This window comes from Pseudorca crassidens, chromosome 11, assembly GCF_039906515.1.
Source record: "Pseudorca crassidens isolate mPseCra1 chromosome 11, mPseCra1.hap1, whole genome shotgun sequence".
NCBI lineage: Eukaryota > Metazoa > Chordata > Mammalia > Artiodactyla > Delphinidae > Pseudorca > Pseudorca crassidens.
The window spans coordinates 100,405,240-100,416,902 of record NC_090306.1 but is presented as its reverse complement, the minus strand read 5'-3'; the positions used below and the strand labels follow the sequence as shown (position 1 = coordinate 100,416,902).

Sequence of the window (11,663 nt, the reverse complement as noted above, 5' to 3'; positions counted from 1 at the left end):
GTCAGGTGTCTCCTTTCCCTCCCCTCCTTTTCTCTTCCCTCTCTCTCTTCTCTTTCCTTCCCTATATCTTCCCTCTGCTTCTCTCTGACTGATCCATTCTCTCAGGCCAGCTGTCCACGCCATGATAGAACCACAGCGACAGGCAATTCTGACATCCGTCCTTACTGCCCCATGCCCACATAGGAAAGTAGACACACTCTACCAGCCCCACTTAGAGAATCCCAGGGAAGACATCTGATTGGCTAGGCTTAGTCACATGCCCTTGCCTGGACCAATTGGCCAGGGGCCATGAAATACAATGAATGGCCAAGCCAGCGCCACCTGTTCACCACTGAAGCCTTGGGTTGAGGTCTGGAAGGGAGACTCGGTGACCAGGAAGTCTAACTAACCTTCACACCGCAACATCTGACCTAAGTGAAAGACAGATCTACTAACCAAAAGATCTGCTAAGTTCCAGATTTCAAAGCTGAACCGGTGCCCCTGGTGGGGGGGATCACGCAGGATCAAGGGCCCCAGGTCACCCATTCTGGGCACCTGAGGATGGCAGTCCTGCTGGCTGGCCCAGCTTCCCCTCGGGGCAGAGGATGGAGGTGTCCAGGAGAAAGTGGGCAGCTGGATTCACTCCCCAAGGCCCTGAGCAAGAGGTGGGCTGTGAGGACAGAGCTCCTGAGCCTTGAGTGTGGTCTGCCAGGCACAGGGATGGGGAAGGGCATTGTGAGAGAAGGGAACGGAGTGAGCTGTGACTCAGAGGTGTGAGGCAGCATGGAGCAGAGGGGAAGCGTGGGGCTTTACCAGGCAGAGGGTGGACCCATCTCTCACAGTCCCGAGTGGACTTTGTCCTGTAGGCAGCAAGGACGGGAGAGGTCAGGTCTGTCTTTGAGCACCGACTCCAGCTACCCTGGTGGGTATGGGTTTGAGCCTCTGTGGAGTCATGTGGGTGAGAGCTGGTGTCATCTCAACCAAGTCAGCGGCCCAGGGAATGGAGAGGAGAGCTTATGTGGCATTGACACGGCTTGGTGGGTGGGGAGGGGAGGGGGCGAGATGCCAGCCCCAAGGCAGGGGGCCCTCAGAGGAGCAGGCTTGGGCAGAAGGAGCTGAGGGCCCAGCTGGTGAGTTTGAGGTGCCTGAGGGGCTCCGGTGGACGCGTCCATGGGGCAGCAGACCTGCGGGGCTGTGCTGAGGCTTCCGCCTCTGTGAAGCCGGGATGTCTCCAGGATTCACTTGCAGCTTTTGCTGTGGATGTGTCTATGGCCTTGCTGCTTGAGTCAGTTCCACACATACACCCCTGAGGGGATGGGTAGGGGTACGTGTGTGTGTCACGTCCTTCCCGCTTCCCACTTCTACACAGCCCCTCCCAGTATCCCAGAGTGAAGTATTGCCATGCTAGATGGGTTGGGGGGGGTGGACCTCTTAGAAAGATGGGGAGCATAAAACTGGGTAGTACCTCAAATCAACCATATGAATTGCGAACGGTTACAATTTGGCCACTATGTGAAGACCACTCTTCTCAATATCAAAACCAAAAAAGTAACACTTTGTGATTACAGGTAGGAGCACCCTAACTCCCTTCAAGTGGGTTTTATTAGCTGTAATGGCTTGGAGCATGTCTTTGGGAGTCGCACAGACCTGGGTTCGGATCCCACGTCTGCCACTGGCTGGCTCTGTGGTCCCAGCAAGTGGCTTGTGGGTCTCCGTTTTTTCAGGTGTAAGGTGGGGGCGGTAGCAGTTTCTACCTCTCAGGATAAATGATGTAACGCACAGGACGTCTGAGCACAGTGTCGGGTACACAGGGACACTCCATACGTGGTCCCTGTTGTTATAATTGGGGAAAGAGGCAGGCGGTAGGTCAGAATCCCTTGAGTGCTGAATCTCAGGAGGGTTGTTTCAGAGGAGTCTGGAACGTGAGCTGGAGATGTCTAGGGCTCCTGGGGACTGAGACCCTCATTTGACAAGTAGGGGCTTGAACCAAGGAACCTGACCTGTGGGGCCCATGGTCACCCAGCGATCACAAAAAAACAAACTAGCCTTGGAGGTCTTTGTGAGCAAACACGAAGCAGTATTATTACGAAGGTTCATTTTCAATAAGAGGATGACAGAAGCACCTAAAATCACCAAGATCAAGCCTTCACATCCCTGTAATGACATTTCATGCCTGCAGAGAACTTTATTTTCTCAAAGAAATTTCTGTTTTTAAAGAACAACTGTCTTTAATCAAGAGAATTCGTCCTGAAGAAATAAAAAAAAAGTAAGTTCTTCTTATGCTGAAGACTGGAAGACTGGATTCGGGGTGGCAGTGGCTGTGTGCCTGGAAGGAACAGAAGCGCTCCTTTCCTCCTCTCCCCTCTGCTGCTCCTCAGACCTCTGTGAGGTGTCAGCAGGGGGACCCAAAGGGCCCCAGAGGACAGTGGTCCTGCTGGCCAACTCAGAGGCACAGAGGATGGAGGTGCCCAGGAGAGAGTGGGCAGCTGGATTCATTCCCCAAGGTCGCATCAAATAGCCAAAGAATCTTTACCGCTCCCTGGAATAATACGAATTCTCAGTTAAGTGATGTCTGTCTTGCTTCTTTGTCCGTTCATTCATTTATTCAACAATCATTTCTTAGGCCCCAGCTGGGAGCTGTGACTCCAGACGTGGATCAGCTGTGAGCCCCACTTTCGGGAACCCCCAGTCTGGGAAGAAACGATGTGAAACCCAGGGTGAGCTGGACTCTGATGGGGAAGCCCCAGGGTCTGTCGGAGCCCGGGGGAGACCCTACACCCTGCCTGGAGGCAGGGGTGGGCAGAAGAGGAGGGGTGAGCCTCGTGAAGGAGGGAAGTAAGGGCGATCCTGGCAGAGGGAGGCACGTGGGCAAAGGCTTGGAGGTGTGAAAGCAAGGTGTCTGTGAGGCCATCTTTGCCAGTGGTTTGTCAAGGAGAGGACTGCCGGGGAGGGCAAAGGGTGTCCCACAAAATGTTCACAGGTTGTTTGGAAAGTGATGGGGAGCCATGGAATGTTCCCTCCCAAAGTGACTGTCTGATTCATGCCTGGGCCTCCACTCGCTTAGCTCAGTTTCCAGAGGCTGCGAGACATCCCTGGCTGGAGTCCAGACAAACGGGATCTCACCCCACCAGCCCATCCTGGCTGCACAGACACCACAGTCTCAGTGAGCAGCTGTCCTCCATGCCACCGTCACCCACGTGCAGCACTTAACAGTTTGCGAGGTGCTTGGAGGATATCCACTCCTAGGCCCCCACCTTCTCTCCCTCACACCTTGCACGTGGTTTTGTCCATTTCGGAAATCTCCTACTCATACTTGGTGCCCAATTCTAGGGTCATGTGCCCTGGGAGGCCTTCCTGACCACCCCTGGGGCAGAAGTGACCACCTCTTTCTCTGCCACTTCCTTCAGTGCATACCTGGGGGGCTTCTGAGTGTGTGTCTCCAGCCCCCTCCTCCTCTGCTCCCTGACTCCTAAGCCCAGACCATGATCTCCTCCTGGAAGGAACCACTTTTTCTCTGCACACCCTGAAGGGGCAGGCTAGGGACTGGACTTGGTGTGAGTGAGTGAGTACTGCCTCCGGGATCTGGGGGGTCACAGTCTAACAGGCCACCACCCTGCTTCCATTTCCTCCTTGATCTGGGGGGACAGAGCCTGGAAGAAGAATCCCCTGCTACTGTCAAGCTTGGGAGGCACCTGGCCAGGGGTGAGGGGCCCCCTGACGAACAAGCACATTAAAGGGCATTGTTTCTAGTTGGTTAGAGCCCCTGAAAGGACCTGCCCTCCTGCCCCAACTCACCTTTCTTGTCCTGTTACCTAACGCACAAGAACTTTCTCCCCCAGAAACCCGAAGCCACGCCACTGGGAGGAGGGCAAAATAAAGCAGGGTCTCCCACATTGAGCCACCAGCTGGAGCAACCACATGGAAGGAAGTGTCTGGCGTGATGGGGGGTAAGGCTGGCCTTCTCTGCACGTGGGGGACCCCTTGCCTCAGCCAGCAGGCCAGTGCCAAGCTGTTTGTGATATGAAGTCAGATTGGGAGCAAGGAGGCTGGACAGATTCAACTTTCCAGGGCTGCGGAGACTGCCTACAGAAGGTTGTGTGAGTGTGTGTGTGGTCACGTGTCTGTGTGTGAGAGGCTGCGTGCTTGAAGTGTGTGTGACGGTATGTGCCTGTGAGGATGTATATGAGTGTGTGTATGAGTGAGAGCATGTATGCCTGAGGGTGTGTGTTGGAGGGTGTATGTGAGTGTGTGTGTGTGTGTGTGTGTGTGTGTGTGTGTGTGTGTGTTGGGGGCAGGATGGGAGCTGGTGGGGAGAGGAAAGTTGGGTGTGGACTGGTGCAAGCAGAGTGGACAAAAAGAGGAAAGTCTTGTCTTTCAGGCAGGCCTGGAGAGCAGGAGAAGAAAAAAGGAGCTCTTATTGGTGGTTGTCAAGGAGATGGGCCTTGGGGTTTGCTGAACTTTCTTCCCTTAAAGCGTCATGCCTGGGGCTGAGAAGGGCCATTTATTTCCAGCCTCACCTCCCAGGCGGGGGTCTCAGGTCTGAGTCCCAAAGGAGTCAGGTGTAGACTCCAGGCCAGGCCAGAGCAATTCTTGGGTGGAAAGACCTGAGGCTTGCTCTGCCTGCCCCCAGCCCACCATCCCGTGGGCTCTGGCACTCGGAGGCCCTAGGCCTTGCATTCTGGGGCTGGGGCGTGGCGGGGGGGGGGGGCGGTGGTGGTGGGCATCAAACTTTGCTGGGTAAGAGGTCAGCCCCGAGATGGGCTGCGCTGGCCAGGACTGACCGCAAAGCAGACACGGAGTTTTCCTGGCGTCCCTCCAGACGTGGATCCTGCGGCACTCCTACGACAAGCACGTTTACAGGCCATTGTCCTTTGGGGAGCGGTAAATAGTTCATTTGTGGGTTTTTTGTTTGTTTTTTTAACATCTTTATTGGAATATAATTGCTTTACAATGTTTTGAACGTAAATTTTTAAACCGATCGTCAGGATTTTTTCCTGTCTGGCTTCTTCGCCGCTGCATTGCCAGAGACTGGCACACAGTAGGTGCTCAATAAACATTACCGAATGGACAAACGGGCAATTCTAATGTGAGCGATTTGCGTTTCTTTCACTACAAATGGATGCCGCTGGGCCTTTCTCGACCTCCGAGGGAGGGTTGGCAGGCCCCCTCCTCGTGTGTGTGTGTGTGTGTGTGTGTGTGTGTGTGTGTGTGTGTGTTAGCGCGCGCGCGCGCTGGTGGGTTGATGGGTACTGCCCCCAAAGGAGCGGCCACCCTCGACGACAGGGGCTGGGGGGCGCGGGTGGGGGGGCGGTGATCCAGGGACAGAGGGAGGGAGAAGCCTCAGAGGCAGCTCCAGCCTGGCCTAGACCGCGTACCCCACGGTCGAGCGATCCGGCCCCTACCCCCCACCTGCCGCCCGCCCCGAGGGGAGGGGGCGCCCCCAGATGCCCGGTCCGACCCCCCCCCGCCCCGCCCCGCCCCTCCCTTCCCCTCCCCCCGCTGGCTGGGGGCCTGCCCCCATTGGCCGGCGTCTCACGGAGCCCTGCCCCCGGCAGCAGCGGGCCAATGAGCGCGCGGCTGTCAGCTCGTCAGCCGCGCCGGCTCGGAGACTGTGAGCCCGAGCGTTGGCCGCGGAACCAGCAGCTACGAGCGCTCGCCGAGCGGCCGGTCGGCGGGGTCCTCGCGCCCCGCACGCCCGCACGCACGGCCCGGCCCGCAGTGAGCATGGGCGCGGCGGCCGTGCGCTGGCACTTGTGTGTGCTGCTCGTCCTGGGCGCGCGCGGGCGGCTGGCGGGGGGCAGCGGGCTCCCAGGTAAGCCCTGAGCCGGTGGGCGGCGGGCGCTCGGCGGCGGCGGCAGGGTCCCGGCCGGGCCCCCAGCCCCGCGCCGTCGGGAGGGCCACAGCCCGCGCGGCCCCGCGCCCCGCCCTGCCTTTTTGCAAAGTAACTTCTGCGGCCGGCGCGGGGCGCCCCTCCCCGCAGCCCGGGCGGAGCGAGGCTCCCGGAGCCCGGCGGGGCCGCAGCATGGGGCGGGGTGGGCTGAAGCCCCGTGGGTGGGGGGAGTGTGAGGGCGGGAGGAAGAAAGAAAGCACGACGGCCCGCCGAGGGCCCCCCTTCGTCCCCCGCTCCCCGCCTGAAGGCGGGAGGGAGTGGGGACCCCGGAGCCAGACGGGCTCTCCCCCAGGGGAGACGGGAGCGCGGGCGGCAGGAGGCCCAGAGGGGAGACCCGGAGGAGGTGAGCAAGGGGAAAAGGACGGACGCAGAGAGAAAGAGAAGGGGGAGGTGTTAGATGGAGAGACAGACGGACAGAAAAGGAGGCACACAAAAGGACACAGGAAAAAAAACCCAGAGAAAGACAGACTGGAAGAGTGGAGACCAGAAAGACCAAAGAGGGAAAGGAGGGAACCGAAGGAAGTAAGGAGGCAAATGAGTAGCAGGAAGGAAAAGGCTCAGAAGAGGGAGGTGTGAGGGCAGGACTAAGGGATGGGAAGGAAGAGAGAGGAGGAGAGGTGCAAGCGGAGAGGCACCGGAGAAAGAGGGGGGAGGACTGGGGGAGGGAGGAGGCAGCGAGACAGAGGGAAAGAGAGGAGGATGGAGATGGCTGGAAAGCCATGGACAGATGGACAGACAGGAGGGGGAGGGCTGAGGGAAGACACAGACGAAAGGAGATGCATGGGAACCAGAGGGAGGGGAGCCCAGACATCGGACACGGTGAGGGGGTCCAGGAGAGAGAGGCAGGAGACACAGGAGAAGGGAACCAGCATCGAGCATCAGGCATGGGACATGGTTAGGGCAGGCAGCAGAGGCGAGGTGGGAGCTCCCCACGGATTTCGCAGGGACCCCGGCACTCCACCCCTTCCCCTCCTGCTCCCTCGGGTGTCTGGAGGGGGCTGTCCCGCAGAGCTGAAGACACATCCTCTCCTCCCACATCTGCCCCTGTCCCATAGAGGAGCTTCCTTCCTTTCCCTCCTTGAAGGGAGGGGAGAGACCCTGCTGCGCTCTCCCTGGCTTCTCTGAGCTCCCCTGGCTGCTGCGTGGGGCTCCCTGAGGTCTGCGTTTGGTGGCAGGAGGTCTATTCCTGGGAGTTACACCCTGAGTGAGGATGCCGGGCCATTTAAACTATTCCACAATTGGAGCCGAGCTGTCTTTCCTGTGGCCCCAAGGGAAACTGGGCCCTACTGCCACACCCCCACGTGTCTGTGGGTGTCTCTCCTGGGCTTTGAGGTCCCTCAGCCCTGTTTGATTGTTCCTGTATGCGCCTGTCTCCCTCTGTCTTGGTCTCTCTGCTGTGTCTGTCTGCACTCCCCAGCCCCAGCCCCACCCCATGGAAGCCTTGTGCTATGAAACCACTAATGTCAAACAAGCACCTGTGATGGGAGGACTGGGCTGGGCTGTCCAGGCCAGGACTGTGGCCAGGGAACCTGCAAGAACCCATGGCCTGTGTTTCCTCTCCCTCTGTCCTCGAACTCGCGTGCCCTCTCCCCAGCACTCACTGAAAGACATGTTTAAAAGGTGTGTTGGAAGGTTGCCCCCACTGCCTCTTGGCTAACATCCATCCATGTCCATCCCACGAAGACACGTACCTACGTGTGAGACTGGGGGCACAAGGGGCTCCAGAGCCCCAGGCAGTTTACCTCCCTCATCACCGTGCACTGACCCTTGGGAAGTGGGAAGAGCTGTATCTGTGATCCATTGCCCCTGCTGGTCCTGTCTCAGAAGCGGCCCCAGTCCTCTCCCCCTAGAAGGGTGCCCATTGACCCCCTCTGGTCTCTGGCTTCCTGCCCTTGAGGCTGTGCCACCCCTCTCGGGGGTCCCTCTGGGGTCGCTTCTCCAGAGGGGGATGTTCTGCTGGCCCGATGTTCCTGCTGGCCCCTGGCCATGTGATGGCTGGCTCTGGTCTCCTACACAGACTGCCTCCTGGCCCCCGTTCCACCTTCCTCTGGGCAGCTGTAGAGGATGGGCTGCTCACCTGAGCAGATACGACCACCCTGAGAAGGGATGCCACATTGTGCGTGTGTGTGTGTGTGTGTGTGTGTGTGCGTGCGCGAGCATGCAGGGAGGTGATTCTGTTGTGTTTCTTTTTGATGCCTCTCTTCCTTTAGGGGCAGACTGGGGCCTTGGGGACTAGGGCACGGGGAAGAGTCCTGGGCGGGGGGCAGTGGTTCTCTCACAGAGGCCCCCATGCAGATTTAGAGCCCAGAGGCTATTCAGGGGAATAATTCAGAGTGGACAGTCTTGAGGGCCAGACAGGCTAGGGAGTGGCCAGAGGGGTGAAGAGAGGAGGACATTCCAGGACTTCCCCAGGCTTGCCCCTGGGGGACTGCCCTCAGGGTGGCTACTGAGAGTTCCTTGTGCTCCCCTCTGGGTCCTTCTGTCTGTCTGTCATCCATCTGTATTCTGTTCTTGACTGGCTGGAAGCAACACGGCATGTAGCAAAGCTCTGGACCTGCTTCCCTGAGGCGGAGTCCAGGCTCTGCTCCTAATGAGCTACCGACCTGCAACAGGCTTCTCTGGGCCTCAGTTTCCTCATTTATAACCCAAGGAATGAACCTAGGTTACAGCTACGGTTTTCTGGCTGTGTTGTTCCGTGCTCTGAGGGTCCTCTCCCTGTCTGAGCTGCGGGGCGGGGGGAGGTGTATACACAGATACACAGGATCTATTCTATGTTATTTGCCCAACAGCTGTTCCAACTGAAGGTGTATACGGGTTGTTGCGGGCAGGAGGTGGGGAGTGCCAGGAACCCTCACAACCTAACTTTAACTTGGGTTTGGAAGTTGGAATAAGAGAACCAGGACTGAACCTAGATTTCCAGGGTGGGGAGGCTGGGGAGACCGGAACCGTTCCTTGAGGCCCGTTAGCCCCGTCGAGGGTATGGGTCTGTGGAGGCAGGGTGAAGAATCCTTTATTTCCACAGCCTAGGGGCTGGGTGGGGCCCCCGTTCAGATCTCCTTCGCGGGCCTGCTGGCCTCTGCTTCGTGGCCTCTGCTCCGTGCGCCGTGCTAGCCTCCATTTCCCCATCTGTAACCCAAAGGGGATGGATTTAAATTCCTCCGAGGACGCTTCTGGCTCTAAATTCTAGAATAAGGAGAGTGGAGGAGGGATGGAGAGATGCTTTGTGAGGAGAGCAAGACATACAGAGGGGCTTCTCCTCGTTCTGTTCCTAAGCCTCCGTTTGCTCATCTTTTTAGTGGGAAGAATAGCTCTACTTCCTGGAATTGCTGTGACACTAAGTAAGAGCCGGCACTTTGGTGACGTTGTGCCTGGCACAGGGTAGCCACCCCAAGGTGCTACCCGTCACTGCCTGTCACACCAGGTGGCCACATGAAGGCTGTTACTGTTAATTACCCCGGTGATCAATGGAAGGGCGAGGGACAGAAGGAACTCCCTGCCCCGCGCTAGCTGCCCACTTCTTCAGGCCACACCTCACTCGTGGTTCCCCCTCCAACAGGGGCCGTCGACGTGGACGAATGCTCAGAGGGCACAGACGACTGCCACATCGATGCCATCTGCCAGAACACGCCCAAGTCCTACAAATGCCTCTGCAAGCCAGGCTACAAGGGGGAAGGCAGGCAGTGTGAAGGTGAGCCCAGCCCTCCAGCCAGACCCGTGGGCGCCACCGTCATTGCAGGCAGCCTCTGTCAGCCTTGGGAGGGAGGCTGCGGGCTTCCCCAGGAACCTGTGCTGCTTCCTTGGAGGAGATACTTGGAGTCGTGGGGTGCTTAACTCTCCCTGGGTTTGAAACTTTGGTTTTTGTTTTTTTTTTTTAAAGAAATTGAAATGGAGCACTGAGTGATATATTTGTCCATCTGTCCCTGACTGGATGTGTGTGGGGTAAAGGCCTGGGGTGACCCCACCAAGGTCCCTAGTTTCAAATCTGAAGCTACCCGTGTACCCTGTGTAGCTTCCCCAAGGGAGCTGCGCCGTAGCAGCCACAGCGTCTGTGGGGCTGGCTCAGGTCTTCTGTCTTGAGGATGAGAGCTTGGGCAGAGACTGGTGGCTGTGTGATGTCCGTCTGTCTGTCCAGCCTTCCTTCCCTGTACCTGGGGTGCTGGTTTGACCGTGTGGCCTTCGAAACCTCCTCCCTAGCAGGCTGAAGGTTGGAGGGAAGAGCAGCCTCAGCTGTCTTTGGAGCCAGGACTTTCCAAGCCGGACAGAACCTTTGGGAACATTTGTCCAGGAGGGTCTGTGCGGTCATTCTGCCTCCGAGGGTCCGGGGCAGGGCCCAGCATCAGGGGGCTGGAGACAGCTCTCTACATGACTGCTGTGCACCCCTGGGTGAGAATCAGGATTCAAATCTTCCCTGTCTGCCCCCACTTCACAGATGAGGAAAACTGAGGCTCAGATTGGAGAAGCCTCTCCCGCAGGGTGCCCATGTTTCACAGTGGCATGGCCAGTACTCGAACCCAGGTCTCTTAATTCCCACCCAAGGCTCTCTCGCATCTCCTTATCTTCTCTCTGAGCCCTGCCAGCTTCCTTTTTCAAAGTGTGAGATTCGTGTTAGGAAGGTGGCACCTGAGAACAAGGTGGGTGCCTCTTCCTTCTGCATATAGCTTTACAGGAGCTGGGTTTCGTAGGAGACGCGGCTCTGCCTCCTTGGGATGCTGACGTTGTTTATCCATCTCATTTGTTGGGCATCTGCTTAAGGCTGAGTGCTGGACAGATGACACTGTCCTGGATCGCGCCTGGTTTGGCCACATCCCTGGCCTTGCTTAGGGCCCAGAAGCCGGAGTGGGGAGCTGGCGCCTACCCACGGACCTCTGGAAAGAGGCCAGGCTGGAGGCAGGCAGATAGAGCAGGCTGGCTGCTGGCAGGACCCGGACGTTAGCTTGATGGTTCCAACTGACACATGTGAGGCTCTGTGCAACTGTTTTCTGACCTTCTGCTCTGCCCTCTGGCCAGGGAGGGCCCAGGGTGACCCCCATCTCTTCCGGTTTAAGCCCCTGACCCAGCCTGTTCCTTCTCCAGCCCAGCTCCTTAGGTCGCCTCCTGCTGTCCCCTGCCCAGGACGCCCATGCTTTGTGTCCTACCTGTTGCCCGGAAGTCCTGCAGAGTCCAGTTCCAGCTTTCCAGTCTGCTTGAGCCCAGGTTGGGGGTCACACTCACTGGCTCCGGGGGCCTGATGTCCTCAGTGTGAGGACAGAAGAGAGCGCGGCTTGTGACTGTGCTTCAGGAACTGCCAGGAGCCCTGTCTCTCCAGCCTGGCTCTGGCCGCTGCCTCACTTCCTGAAGCGCAGAAGGCCCTGTGCCCTGGCCACACGTATATGTACCAGGCCAGTCCGTGTTTCTGAGACCCAGCTCAGGTTTTCCCCCTTCTGGGAGCTCCTTTCCCTCCCTTTATGTCCTGGCTAATTCCTAATGAATCTTCAGGGCATCCTGAAGATTGAATGACACACTGTGTAGCATCCCAGGGCCCTGGCAGCCTCAGTGCCTGGCTCACAGTAGGTACTCAGTATACAGCACGTGCTCAGCATACAGGGGAAGGTACCATTACCTGCACTGTCATCATCGTCATCATCTCTTCTCACCGCCTCTCACAGCGGTTTTAGGCTCAGATGACATCACGTATGGTGAAGACCTTTGAAAATCGCCCACTGCTGTATACCTCAGAGGTGATAGCTATGGTGCAACCTGGTCCCTCCCCTAAAGGACCTTCAAGCCTAGTTGGGGTGCGTGAACTGAAATTATG

At 57.9% G+C, this 11,663-nt stretch overlaps 1 protein-coding gene across 2 annotated transcripts in view; it reads left to right on the top strand.

The window, feature by feature from the left end:
• The first annotated feature begins 5,645 nt into the window (after window positions 1-5,645).
• The window catches only part of SCUBE1 (signal peptide, CUB domain and EGF like domain containing 1), a 128,762-nt gene continuing 122,744 nt past the window's right edge, over window positions 5,646-11,663 (top strand). For both annotated transcript variants that reach the window (XM_067698326.1, XM_067698325.1), the window contains exons 1-2: window positions 5,646-5,791; window positions 9,426-9,557. In XM_067698326.1, coding sequence (XP_067554427.1) covers window positions 5,704-5,791; window positions 9,426-9,557 — 220 coding nt within the window. In that variant the 5' untranslated portion in view covers window positions 5,646-5,703. The remainder of the gene's footprint in view (window positions 5,792-9,425; window positions 9,558-11,663) is intronic.